General features: G+C 33.6%; 1 protein-coding gene across 9 annotated transcripts in view; it reads right to left on the reverse strand.

Annotated features, from left to right (window-relative positions):
• Positions 1-261: 261 nt before the first annotated feature.
• POT1 (protection of telomeres 1) overlaps positions 262-15,137 on the reverse strand; it is an 82,828-nt gene continuing 67,952 nt past the window's right edge. For 8 of the 9 annotated variants that reach the window (XM_073899152.1, XM_073899151.1, XM_073899148.1 and 5 more), the window contains 6 exons: positions 14,406-14,541; positions 11,360-11,448; positions 9,491-9,582; positions 7,675-7,780; positions 6,280-6,512; positions 262-6,152 (listed from right to left, as the gene is read on the reverse strand). In XM_073899152.1, coding sequence (XP_073755253.1) covers positions 6,325-6,512; positions 7,675-7,780; positions 9,491-9,582; positions 11,360-11,448; positions 14,406-14,541 — 611 coding nt within the window. In that variant the 3' untranslated portion in view covers positions 262-6,152; positions 6,280-6,324. The remainder of the gene's footprint in view (positions 6,153-6,279; positions 6,513-7,674; positions 7,781-9,490; positions 9,583-11,359; positions 11,449-14,405; positions 14,542-15,137) is intronic. The other variant, XM_025865787.2, reaches the window with a different exon arrangement.

Raw genomic sequence — 15,137 nt, forward strand, 5'->3', positions numbered from 1 at the left:
ACTATTGTGGGGAAGCTGTAGGAACAGGAAGACCAATTGGGGAGCTATTGCTGTAGTTCAGGCAAAAGAAGATAGTAGCATGGCCAGTGGTTAAGAAGTAGTCAAATTCTGGACATATTTTAATGAATGTACCATGATAATTTTTCAAATGGATTGGATATGGGCCATGAATGAAGAGAGGGATCAAGGATGACTAGATCTAATGTTCTGGCATTTAGAGCTTAGTAAATTTGGTATAGGTAAAATAACACTCCCAGCAAGTTCCCAGCCGGGCACCAGTGTGAAGCTTGTTTTATTTATAACTTAAGCAACATCTTCCATGGAGCACTGAAGGCAAAATACAGGAGTACATATCATCCAAATGACTGTGATTCATTAAAACCCATATTCTTCCTGACTTGAAACACTGAAAACAAGACAGTTATTTCATTACCAGTAACTAGAGTAGGAAAAGGTAAAAAGAACTAATTTTCTCGGTGATATTTATATCAGAAGGGAGTTGATTTTTTAATACCAGAAAAATACAAATTTTTCCTGTAGTAATTAATGCTTCTAATAATTCTTGAGTATGTGGAGATATTGGAAACATTTTACATTCACCATTAACAATAAAAACAAAACAAGAAAGTACTTTAAATAAGAGCCAAAAGGTAGACAGTCCATGGAAAATTCCCCTGCTCTATTTCTTCCATCTTCAGAGTTTACATCCTAGCATTTTGGATCAAATTTCTGCATTTTTAAAAAACACTATTAGTTACATAAAATATTCTGTTTAGTGTGCCTAATATAAAAACCCACCTTGCTACTCTTTATGTCGAGATAAATAAAATGTTTGTATCTACTAAAGATATAAGAACTTTGTTAATAAGAGCAATGTAACCTGTTACATTTTCACATATAGGTAAGTTTTGTTCAAAGCCTACAGCATCCCTTAGGTTAGAAACAATGAATTGTTTTAATAGTCACTCCCCTATTTGGCTCTTGTCTTCTTGCCCTATTTCAAAAGATTGGGTCCTATGTCTGTCTTTTATTGTAAACCATATGAAATTCTTTGTGGATACAGATACTATATGAATAATAAATGAATGTAAATGTATGAGCTGACTTTTAAATACATACCTATTTTGTACTCTGTATTCTTTTTCTTAAGCTCCATTCAAGCTTTGATCATTGTGCTGAAACAAAATTTAAGTACAAGTTTATTGCTCCTAAACCTAATCTAATGGGAATAAACACACAGGATTTCCTATCTAACCAAATAAAACCACAACTATGCCTATCCACTGCTATATTTTCATGTGACTCACAAGTTAATACTTTTGATTTTAAAATATATTCTCTTTCCTATTTACTGTTACAGAAGCTTGAGATAAAAAGTCATTTAAAAGGTAGCTAATTTGGTACAAGATTTTAAATTCTAGAAGGGCTCTGCCCTCCAGTGGAGGACAAAAATCTGCTGAGGGATAGAGTAGTATGTAAAAACAAACTGGCGTTTATCTGCAAGTTCATATTTCAAAGAAGGGAAAAATCATTCTGAAGGTATAGGAAAAAAAAAAAGAAGGTATATACCAGAGATTCAGGGTTGTATATAAAAATGTACTTGTTTAGAAACTGTAACAATATTTGATGGACTATATTAATAGATAAGAAGGTTTTCAATGAACACATGCTCCAAATCTTCAGACTATTGTCAACAGATGAAATAAAAGAAACTTTTCACACAAGTTGAAAACGTCTTGAAAACATCTTTCTTTGGTAGTTGTGGACTAGGCTGTCAGGTAAATTCTAATATAGTACCCTGCAAAGTGAACTCAAAGCATAGAATAAAAGCAAGCATGTGCACACACACATGCACACACATGCACATGCTATACCAAAGTGCCTTTATGGCCTAGATTTCAAGGGGAAAAAACAGACATTCATTAAGATGTTGCTACAGTCTAAAAATAGAGGAGTCTCTGAACTATCCATGTTTCACCAGCTGGCACATCTGAGGGAGAGCTCTCATATACATTAATGCATTATCCTTATCACGGTAATTGATACCTAACACCTAACACTGTTCTCAATCCATCATATGCAGTCCTGAATGGAAGGACATTTATCTCCATGTAAGACGACCATCACTTCGAAACCCTAAGTGATCTCAAATCTCCTAAGAGCTTAAATCACAATACTGCAGAGAAAAATAATACACGGTGCTACTGATTCATTCCCGGGCTGCCAAATGAAGATGTGATCTCACATACCTGAGCACACTGCAGACTTCCTGTTTAGTGAGTTCTGATACCATTTCCAAGTACCAGAGGGAAGAGAAGATAGATTACTAGGCCCAGATTTTACCAGCTGACTAGGTCTTTTTCCTGGAGTGGGAAGGCGGCTTTGACGCCATCCAGAGATCCTGCAGGGCAAGCACGGGAAGATATATCTTTATTTCCCTTCTAATGATGTTTTAGAACTTTAGGGTGACTCATCATGGCCATGATAAAGCCTTTTTGTAATGAAAAGCATTACAGGAGGCATTCTCCCTTCTTACATTAACATAAATTCCTCCTTTTCTACAATGAGTCCTTTGAAGCATGAAAGAATATTTCAAGACAACTGTGTCATGGTAGAGTCCTAATCTGTACTAGAAGTTGGACAGGTCTTCAAAATTCTCATCACCTAAGAACCTCCAATAGATACAATGAAACCAGGTCCCAGGGGCTTCAGATTTATTTAAAGGGAAAACAACACCAGACAAAACACAGACTAAAGCAATAATAATAAAATATTATTATGAATAACTATAAGGCGATAAAGTCAACAAAATAGGTAAAATGCATACATTCCTATAATATAAAATTCCAAAACTCTTTACAGTAAGAAACAGAACACTTAAATAGACCAAAACTCAAGATAAAAATAGAAAGTGAAATAATCAGAGAATTCCCTAAAAAGTTACTTACGCTGAGTAATTACAAACAAGTTTCTCCTTCTATATGTATTGTTATAAAGAACAAGGTCTACTTTATAAAGTGACAAAAGTTGCAGAAATATATTTATAGCATGATGTTATTTTTAAAAAGTATATATACACATATTTACCCATTCTTAGGGAAAACAGTCTGGAAAATTATACACCAAACTGTTAAAAGTGGTTTCCTCTGGGGTACTAGTTAAAGTAAGAATTAGTTCAACTTCATACACTTTATACTGTTTCAATTCTTACAAATACATATTACTTTTATTTTTAAAAATTCTGAATAAAAACAAAACTTGGTGAAATACATGGTCAAATTTCAAAACATAATGAAAATAATCAGAAGAATCCAGCTATTTCCCCAGATACCAAGGAAAGCTTCCAGAAAGTGTAGAAGAGAATCGGCTGGATTGAGTGTCACAAATCGTGACAAAACTCATGCTTTGACTTTGGAAACAGACAAGCACAGCTGGTTAAAAATTCTGGCCCATCCCTGTGACCTGCAAGTAGCCACAGCCCAGGATCTACAGACTCAGAAACTGCGCAGCCAGTGCCCTACTGCGTGGAGACTGCTTTCTCAGGTAGACAGAGGTGTAGTCAGCTTCTTCTATTCCATTCACACCAGCCTCTCTATATTCATTCAGAAACAACTCCCAATGTGCAACAAAAAAAAGAAAAGAAAGGGGGGGGAGGGGGAATTATGCACTGCATCTTGGCCAGTATAGTTCCCTCAAATAGAGTATAATGGAGTGTAGGGACAGAAAGGGCGTGTGAGCAGTGCACTTTTCATTATCGTGTAATCGACTGCCTCAGATTTTCTAAGCTATGCCTTCTCTTCCTCATACAGAACAGTGCAGGGGCTAAAGAGACAATCCAGTAGTATCAAATGGACGCTGCAGAGAATGGAATTTGAGCAAAAGGCTGTACACAAACTACATGCTTAAATTTATGTAATTTTGTATCTGACAGGAAGGCTACCATTATTTCCATGGACAGTAAAGGGGACAGGGTTCAAATCAGGGCACAGTGAACGCCTGTCTACTTGTTGCTCCAGAAACAGAATTCTCCTAGCTTTCCTGGGTCCTGATAAAGGTAAGATGCACACATCATCACTGGATAAACACTAGGTATTAATAGAACTCTTTTGTTCAAAGCTGAAAAGTTAAAAAACAAATGAGGACAATGTGAGGGTTTATTAAAAAAAAAAAGAAAAAAGAGAAATGACCTATCCCAGTAAAGATTCATGTAAGGAGTTTTATTTTATCAACTTGGAGACAGCGCTGTGACCTGCCGTGCCTTCTGACCCCTCCTCTTCTAGACTCGGTGCTTCCTGAAGAGAAAATGGCTCCCTGGCCTTCGTATCCCCAGCATACCACCGATACTGAAATCTATCGGTTCATTCACAGGGTTCCTCAAACTCTTCCCTGAAGATGTTTTGAGCTAAGAGTTTACACCCAAAACAGCAGCATCAGCCTCTTTTTCTACCATCTCCGACAAGATGGTAATTCAGTGATGGGAAATGGGTAGTTACGTCTGGGGATGGGATAATGTACTCAGGAACTAGAATTTGGAATTATTATGAGCAGAGGAAATCAAATATTTGAACCTTTTTTGCTAATAAAATGTTAAAAGCCTTTTGAGAATGTAAGAAAACATAACACTGACTCCTCTCATAATCTGTTTCCAGTGTTACTTCAAATACTTAAGGGAGGACTCATTTGCAGAAAACCCCATGCTAGCTTGTTGCCCCAGAATCCTGGCGTGGTTGGCAGTGCAGCCTCTGAACAAAGATTACCGGAATGCGCATACTGACTAGCACTTAGTAACCATGTGAACTTAGTGAAGTCAGCCCACCAAGCCTCAGTTTTATCAGGAAAACGGTTGTTGCGAAACTCAAATATATGTTAAATGCTTTGCACGGTTCCTATTGTATAGACGGTCTTAAATATCTGCTATATTGGCATTCCTACTTTGATTCTTTGCCTCCAATCACGCCTCAACTCAACACAGGGCAAATAAAGAAAACAGGTGAAATATGTACATTAATTTATTCTTCACTAATACTGAACTAGGCATATGTGTATGTCTTAGTCTTTACCAAATAATATACATACGTCTATACATATATACAAATATATAGAAGTATTTGTATAAAACTGAATATTCATGATTTTAAATTTTGCAAACACTGTCAGATAAAAAGTGGACTACTGTATTGAGTTAATATCTCATTCCACGTTCAGTCTGAAATATATATTATGTAAGACTATTAAAAAAGGGTAATGTAAGTCAGTAACATTGTAATAAACCTGACTGCTTTATCAGATCAAGGTGGAATGCAGTAACTTCTAATATCATGTAGAGAAACAAGCAATCAAAAGCATACAATTCAGGTCTTAGAAAATGGATTTATCCTAAATTGGTCTATAGCACCAAAAGACAGCAACTCTGCCACATACACCTAAAGTAAACCACTCCTGTTAAGTACGCTGTAGCTCACTCAGAAGAGCACTTCTCAAGACTACTTGTTTAAGCAGATCCCTTTGTGCAAAACCAAACCGCTAGCCATTACACACTTCGCACTCAGTGAAAGCTGAGTGAGCCAACATAAGGACGTTTTCTAGCCCCATACCCATGCTAAAATCATTAACAATGCTGATATAAAAACCATGGCAGGAAAAGAAATCCAAGCACAGATGGTGGTGGGCAGACAAATTAGTGGCTGACACACGGAAAAACCAACAAGGAAAGTGATTTTTAGTGCAAGGTACCAGAACACGTTCTCCGAAAGGGCTGCAAGGGGTAAATGAAGACAGTCTTTCTTTATTCCCCTTTCTCCTTTATGGCCCTAGCAGCCACCATACTGGAAATTTTGAGCAAAAGGAACATTTTTAACTTATTCACAAGAAGGCACTAAGATAACACAATGCTATTTATGAAAAAAAATTTACACTGTCGTTAAAATGGAAGATAAACTATACTGTTAAACCTTTTACATCTTTTATAAGAATCTTCGCACAGAAAATAATGTTTTCTAAAATTATAGTATTTTACATATGCTAAGCTGAATGACAATATTAGATTACATCTTCTGCAACTGTGGTGTCAAAAATCTGATAGCAAATTTGCTGCTCCGTTCCACTTGTGACATTATACGACTTGATGAAGCATTCCAACCACGGATATGCATCTACAAATGAGAAAAAAATGTTACTTAACCACTAAAACTAAACAAATACCTCTGAAATATGTATCTAAGCATATGCTTAGCTAGAAAAATTAACATTTAATTTAGCTTGAAAAGTAAATACACTTACCAAATTTAATATTATCTACTCTTCCAAATACACACTGGGTTCTTGCTACTGTTTTGTAACAATCCTAATTTGATTTTTTTTCCAACAGAAAACAATAATTAAATGTAGGGTTTTCCAAATGTCTGACAGCAAAGGTAGCAGCCATCTCATTCCCAACTTTTCTTCCTTTTCTTCCTGCTGCTGACCTCCCCAGGTTTTTTTGTTTGTTTGTTTTTCTTTTTTTTCTTGGTTGACTGCAAAGAAACCGAACCTGAGGTTCACATCAGCTCAGGCTCTTATACACCTGTCTAGCTGACACTCCCATCAGGTACCAGGCACTGAGTCCAGACAATGTTGGCAGCTGTAGATGCTATTTCCAAGCTTCGGTCATGACCACAATAAATCTATTTAGAACTTCTAGAAAAGTTTCTTAATGCTTCTTCAAGTTTAAAAGACACTTAATACAGTCAATATTGGCAAGAGTCAAGCAAGACAGGCACTCTCCTCCACTGCTGGTAGAACTATAAATAGGTAAAATATCTTTGGAAAAGCAATCTGGCAGCATGTATCAAAAACCTACCAAACCCGTGCTTTTTAATGAGACTTTTATTTCCAGAAATCTATCCAAAAGAATTAAAACCAAAATCAAAGCTGCCATCAAATAAAAGTATGTAAGTTAAACCTTGTTACAGATGTATAAAAGCTATCTTTTTGGAATTGTTACAAAATTCAAAGACTGACCAGGGGAAAATAAAGTCTGATTAAAAATAACCTAAAAAAATTAAACTGACAGCAGCTAAATCTGCAGCTGGCAAAATTTCTTACTGATGAAAAATTGTTAGAAGAATCAAACTGTCTTACTATGATTGAGGTCTTCAAATTTCAATGTAAGCAGAAATAATGGCCACAAAAGGAAGTCAGTGGCAGTAGATGTAATCGATACGATTTGACCTGAACATCTGGTTGATGAATCAAATGTTATCCAGAGAACTACAGCTGATAAAAAACAATTAGTAAAATAAAAATGCATAAAACCTGAAACTAGTTAATATTATGATATTAATAATATGAACAGAAATTCATGAATGAATTAAACTGGCTAAATGAAGTCTGTTATAGAAAATGTTTCTTGTCAAAATTTCAAATGTTTGTATGCATAAAAACAGTATACAAATGTCCTTGTGATCAAAACTGCCTCCCCTTTATTATATTTCAAAAAATTTAAAAATCTTTTCATTTCAGGAACTATGATTCTTAACTTATTCTCCCTGCCACTGTCTTCATCAAAAGGCAGATCAGACAATAATTTATTTAGATTCAGACTTCAAAGTTTTCATACCTCTAAGTCTACAGATTAGATACATGTTAAATACTGTTTCAAGAAAAAGGATGAGAGTGTTAAAAAATATTGCCTACCAATTTTTATTCCCGAAGGACAAAACATATCCAAGATCATATCCATACTCTGCTGAAGTCCATCATTGATTAGGACTTCTGATGCCGGGATCTGGAAGAATTTGTCCTTAAAAAAAATTATAGAAGAAAAAAGGAAATTAATCTTTTTTTTTTTAAAGATTTTATTTATTTGAGAAAGGGAGAGAGAGCACTAGCAGGGGTAGGGGCAAGGGAGGGGGAGGGGGTGAAGCAGATTCCCCACTGAGCAGGGAGCCCAACAAGAGGCTCGATCCCAGGACCCTGAGATCATGACTTGAGCCAAAGGCAGATACTCAACTGACTGAGCCACCCAGGTGCCCTGGAAGTTAATCTTTTTTTAAAAGTCATAATAAATATGAAAAGTATTTAAATATTATCTAATTAAAATAATCTAGACTATTTTATTCTATCAAGATTGTAGAATTCAGAGTTCTAGTCTGAACTCTTAAAATCTGATTTACTACTTTAATCTAAAAACAGTATTGAGATATAGATAAAAAAATCCAATTAAACTGCTCTGACTTAATGATAATAATAATAATGGTATTTAGAAAAGAGTGAGGTCTATCATTCTCTTTGTGTATAGGAAAAAATCTAGTGTTAAGTTTAAGAGTATAACACATGTTGTATATTTATTTATTTTTCTTTCCTCTATCAGTTTATACTATACTTTCTTGAAAGAAGGGATTTTGTTTGCTTTGTTCACTGCTATAACCCCATCATATACAACAGTACCTAGCACACAGCAGGTCTCATTAAATATTTATTCGATAAATGGACAAATGAATTGTTTAGGCGGGAGGAAAAATTCTCTCAACCTTACCCCAGATTGTTTCCCAATGTGTGCAGTAAAAAAATTCGACCTTACCACTAACAGAAATCTGGCATCTGCCCTTGGCTTCTGGAAATAATCTCTAAGCCCTTAGAATATGCTTGTTAGGAATGTCCTTGATTGTCACACTAGAGATTTAGGGTGGGGAGGTTGGGGAATGTGACATTAGCTTGATCTTCAGAGGGGCTGAAAACTGAGATCAGCCATATGGGCTGTCAACCATAACTACATGACAGAGCCCCAGTAAAAACTCTAGACACTAAGGCTCAGTGAGGCTTCCCTGGCTCTCAAAACACAATACGTGTGTACTGTGACACATCATTATCAGGCTGGTAACACTGTCTGCTACTCCGTGGGAAGAGGACAACTGGATGGTCCATGTCTGGAACTTCCTGGACTCTGCCCTATGTACCTCTTCCCTTGGATGATTTCAATTTGTATCCTTTAGGTATAATAAATCATAATAGCATTTATAACTTATAGGAAGTTACTGGGAGTCTTTCTAGTGGATTATCAAAATTTAAGGGTGGTCCTGAGAACCCCCAAACTTGGAACAGTTGTTAGAAATGAGGGAGGTTTATGGATAGCTCCCCAGCTTCACACAATATAACCACTGACCTTCCAAAGTAATTTCGTTCCCTCTAATACGGAAATGTGGAGACTTCAAAAATCTAGTGAAATGCTGCTAGACAGAAAGTGTGCTCACACCTCTGCCTTTGGCTCCTGAAGCAAAACTTCTGAAGAGTCTCTCCTCAAATGCCTATTCTTCAATTTTTCATGATGTGGATATTAAATTTAGAGTCAAATCAAAACAGGATAAATGTACAGACACCTTAATTTATGTGCTTGCATTTTATTTTTTTAAGTTGTCTTAAATCCTCTCAGTAATAAAGCAGGAATGAATAAATACATTAAAATTAAAAAAATATTTTACTTAGAAATATCTACACTACCTCTGTTACTTACAGAATCCATGAGATAAGCTTCCAATACTCCTGTTCCATCATCAAGAGTAAATGTCATTACAAACACATGTTGAAGGGGTACAATACCCAGTACTAGTGAAGGGAAAAAAGATCAAACCATATGAATCTTCTATTCCATAAAATCAAAGTAAAGTAAAAATTGTTTTATGATATTATGTTAGTTTTATTAAAATAACTTAAGATAAACAACTTATATATATATGCCTTTTGTTCTCCAATAACAATATATTAAACTCATTTAGCAGATTCATTTTAGAACATTACATTATACCTATATAGGGGGAATGACTCATGAGCATTGATGAAATAATGTAATGTATCTTTAAAATGAGTTCGTAACTTGATAGAAAACATAAAAACTGATTCATGTACTATAATTCATTGCATGTTAGCCTCATGAAAGACAAAATTAAAATACCAGAATGTTCTAAAAAAATTTATGATTTTGTAACATGTCTCTCCCCTTTGTATTATTAATATAGGGATCACTTATTTTTTAAGATATCATCTAGTTGAATGGACAAAAATGTCAGAAGATGGGATTTCATGATTTGATGAGGAAGAAGAAATTAAAGAGATATTAAATGATATGAAAATTCATAGGTTAAAATAGTACTTTGTGTTTGGAAATGGGAGACATTTAATATGTTTATAAAATGAAATACTGTCTTTCATTTGTGGAAGCCATATTTAAAAGGACTAATTAAGGGGCAAGTAAGAAGAATACAACAGGGTATACAGAGAAATGAATTAGGGCATACAGACATGACAAAAATTGTTAATACAGAGGACTTGATTTGTAGGATTCTAAAGGTCTCCATAGGTTAAAATTGAGCTAATACCAAGAAGGGTGAATGTAAAATCTACCCCGAGGGACCACACACACAAAGAACTGCATTAAGAATGGGATGCGCAGACCATGCTGGAAAGCAGGGAGCTCAAATGAAAGGAACCTGGAATTTCACTGGACCACAAACAAAATATGAGATAGCAGTATCATATAGTTAGACTGCAAAAGAAAAAAAAACAAAACCAAGTATACAAATAAATATCGATACAATAAAATTTTCAGGCTAGTAGAAGCGAAGTGTCCAATTTTAGAGAAATAAAGGTTTTCTTTATATTCTGAACTGGCCAACATTTGCAGCCCTATTTGCAGCTTTTAATGCCAAACTTTGAGAACATTGGTAAAATGAAATGTTTACTAAGGAGGAGAAACAAAATAGTAGGGAATGTGGGAAAATACCAAATGAAGTGAGGGTGACTAGTTGGAGAAATAAAGACTCAGTGAAGGTCTGACATACCTTCAAATGTCCAAAGCCTGTTAATCTTACAGAAGGCATGTATTCTAATTCTAGTGGAAAGAATGTGGTCCATAGTTTTGCTTCATAAGAACTACTTAAAAAATAAGGGGTATGTTGCCTTGCAATGTAATGAGTCCCCTGTCAATGACAGAGTTTTAAGCCAATGCTGGATGATCACAGTTAAAGAATATGATATAAAAAGTTTATTATTCCAGCTAAAGATGTGTGTTGGGTAAAGAGCTGTAATAGCCATCTCTAAAACTGCTTTTAATAACTGTGAACTGGAGGGATTTTTCAGAATCTGTATTATCGAACATTAAATTGTAATGATTAAAGATACTGGCAGATCCTGGAAGCAAGTTTTCAAACATTTTAAACTTCACTTTATACTTTTATTATAATCACCATGAATGGTTTGTTTAAGTAAAGTTTAAACTTTAGCTCAGTCCTTGCTCTGGTTTTACAATATCAACAACTGAAATAGAATCAGTGAGGTCACCTTATACTAAAACAGTTATAGTTGCAGGACACAGAAATTTGCTAACCTTCTGCCACAGAAGAAGGAATCCATGGTGTTTTATCAACCAGGGAATTTAGAGTTTTTATTGGTCTCAAAGTAGAACACTGTTTACATCTGAAATTAATGACAGAAAAAAAACCATAGGCATTTAAAAATAATTATTATAACATTTAATTGTAACTTATCTTCTCTGTTCAAACATGCACAGTTTGAAGTTAATTATTAAACAACAGTGTTGGAATTATAAAAAAAATAAGCTTTTTACAATAGAAGCAATCAAAAAGATAGTATGGTTCAGAATAAACAACTAAGTGGAGAACAAGAGAGAGGGTCCAGATTCAGATTGTTAATTAATTTGGCTGATTTTGTTGGCAAAACGAAAAAGTTGAAAGAGACAGCTCTGAGGACTCTTTCGTTTGATGGCTCTGTGATAACAGCTAAGGTCTTAAGTAAATATAACCAATAGAAAATTATTCTCAATAAGGAAGTCGGTACTAGCAAGACTTTGAATAATATATTCAGTGAACACATATTTAGAGGTTCACAGTTTATAATGCCTAACACTATATTTATCTTTTGTAATATAAGTCAATCTGAAACTATACAATATACTAAAAATGCACATTATTTAGTATAGGTATTCTGCTTTATTTATATACAAACATACTTTAAGTACAGGTAATTGTTTATTATAATCATCATAAGATTAGATGTTGATAAGAAAATATACTTGAATAAAAATATAAAAATCAATGTCCAAAAGGTTCATGCAAACTCCTTTTCATTTCTAATCTGGTGAAAAACAGAGGGTCCCTATATTAAATATTCTCCTCTCCACCCTTCAAATACATAGATATTTCTTCTTTAACAGAAAAAGGCAATAGAATGAAGACATATTATTTCCTTAAAAATAGGCTGTGATATTAACTTTAGACATTGATAAAGCGAGTATGCAAGCTAAAAATTAAGTATACAAATTAAAATATAAGGGTAAAAAGTAAAAATTAAGTACAGAATTCATTACTTCCAAATCAGTAAAAGTGGGGAAAAAGGGAAAATTAAGAACATTTTTATAAATGAATCCAATAGAAGACTAGAGGAAAAAAATAAGCTAAATAATAACAAAAAAAGGGGAAAGAGTAAAAGTGTGAGTGCAGAACAACATAAAACATAGAAATAAAACCTAAATATATCAGTAATTAACATATTTTAAACTCATCTATTAAAAAACTAAAATCTAGTCCTAATTATTTATTTATGAGACTTCCTAAAATGTAACAACAAAGAAACAGAAAGCAAACCAGCAAAGCCTCAAAATAGACAAAGCAAATACTGACAGAATAAAAGATCACAAACATACCACCACAGAGGAACTTAAGCATACTCTCTAAGTGATTAAATAGAAAGTTACAAAGGAAAAAGAAGTTTTGAATATGATTGACAAGCTTGTCTAATGGACATACCTAAACACGATTAAACATTAAACACAGCTATTAAAGAATACATGTTCTTTTTAAAATATAGGCAATATATACAAAATCTGAACAAACATTTTGGGATAAAGCAAAGCTAAATGAATCTCAAAGAACCATTATGAAATATATCAAGCTATTTGGTTAAAAAGTAATCTAATTAATATACAAAAAAATATAGAACCTAAAATGTGTCTGTGAAAACTTTAAAACACACAGTTAAATAATTCATGGGCCTAAGAAGAAATCATAATGAGAATTAGGAAACATTTAGAAGAGACAAAAAAAAAAAAAAAAAAGAACAAACACCACTACCTATCAAATCCTGGGTTAAAGCTATGGCCATTTTCTCAGGAGAAATATTATGGCCTTAAATGTAAATATTAAAAAATATACTAAAAATTAGTAAGTGAGATAAGCATTCAATTAAAAACGTTTGAAAAAAAAACCAAAGAAACCTAAAAAAAGTAAATGTAGAAAATAAAGATAAAAAAAGAAAAGCCAAGGAAACCTAAAAAAAGTAAATGCAGAAAATAAAGATATGAACAATAATATAACAATAGCGAGTATCAGAACAAATCTAGTTGCTTTGGCAAAAAAGGTAAAAAAAAAAAAAAGGTGCAAATAATATTAAGTGGATTCAGGAACAAAATGGAAATTTAAAAATCATCAAAAGTACTATAAACACTTTTAGGTCAATAAATTAATTTATATAAGAGATGAAAACTTTTCTAAAAAAATTCATTAATAAGGGCGCCTGGGTGGCTCAGTTGGTTAAGCCACTGCCTTCGGCTCAGGTCATGATCCTGGAGTCCCGGGATCGAGTCCCGCATCGGGCTCCCTGCTCAGTAAGGGAGCCTGCTTCTCCCTCTGACCCTCCCCCCTCTCATGTACTCTCTCTCTCTCTCATTCTCTCTGTCTCAAATAAATAAATAAATAAAATCTTTAAAAAAAAAATTCATTAATAAAATAGATTCAAGAAATAAAAACCTGTAAGAGATGTATAACTGTTAAAGAAACTGAAGCATTAGTTTAAATTCTGTTTAAAAAGAATCAGGTCCAGAAATCTGAGTAAAGTAACTAAAACCTAAGATAAGCAAAACCTTTAAGATTTCACAAGCATTTTAATAAATATAATCATATTAATATTTTAAAAATTTGTAAAATAAAAGAAACCATAAAGTTAAAAAAGTACAAGAGAGACAACAAATTTCTTTAAATGCATGCCTGTTTCTAGCTCCTAATATATTCTGATTATCTTCCAATTCCTCAGTGGCAACTAACTGTAACTTCCTGGCACAGAAACTTTGGAATTCAATCACTTAACTTTTATGAGGATACAGTTCTGAACCTTTCTCTGTACTATTATCTAAATCTTTATGAAAGAAAACAAACGAATATTAGCCCCTAGGTTAGCCTTATATTTAGCACATTGTAGGTAGTCGATACATATGCTATCAAAAGAATAAATATATACCACAAAAATCTAGTACATATAAATTGGTATCCATTGAATATATAGCAACCACTAGGATAAAATAATAAAAATTACTGCTATGCAGTTTTTAATTCTCAAAATTCCCAGATTTGAAAGCATACCCATAGTGATGTATTTTTCCTTGTATAAGGAATGGTGCTGAAAGATTAAGGACTTCCAAGTCTTCATGGCCAGATCTCACAGGAATTACACTATGAAACTTGTTTGCGAGTTTGTAGATTTCACCGAGTGTACCTCCTATTAACAAAGAATAAATAAATCCTTCAAGTAGTACAAATACAATGAAGGCAAGATCGAGTGTTTATTAAGTAATACATGACGTATAGTAAAAGACTAAGGGGACTGAAAGAAAGAGACAATGAAGGCATGAATTTAGATGATTAATACATTTATACATTTATTGTAAAATATAATAATTTGTAAACTTAGTATCCTGCCCTGATTTAAGAAACCACTGATAAAAATGCTGAGAATTAAGCAAAATACAAGGCTTGTGAAATTTTAACCATTTTCCTAAATTTTTATACAAATTGCTCTTTTATGCCAGAACACTTGGATCAAGTATTCAAACGAAAATAAAACTGAAAGGCAAAGTATAACAGGATTCTCATTATTAAATTTGCTATACACACTAATAATGTCTAGGTAAATGTAGTCTTGAGTTTGAAATAAATCTTTTACACTTTCAGGTCAACTTTATATTTAAATACAGATGCAAAGAGTTTGGATAATAATAATTCATGTAGAGTGTTTGTTCAATTTTCCTGAAAAATCCTCAGTACTTCCAATTCTATGACAAAGTGGGCATTAAAAGCTGTCATGCGGGCTGAGAA

Source organism: Callorhinus ursinus, unplaced genomic scaffold (genome assembly GCF_003265705.2).
Source record: "Callorhinus ursinus isolate GAN/ISIS: 27379988/994484 unplaced genomic scaffold, GSC_fseal_2.0 scaffold12, whole genome shotgun sequence".
In the NCBI taxonomy this organism is placed as follows: domain Eukaryota; kingdom Metazoa; phylum Chordata; class Mammalia; order Carnivora; family Otariidae; genus Callorhinus; species Callorhinus ursinus.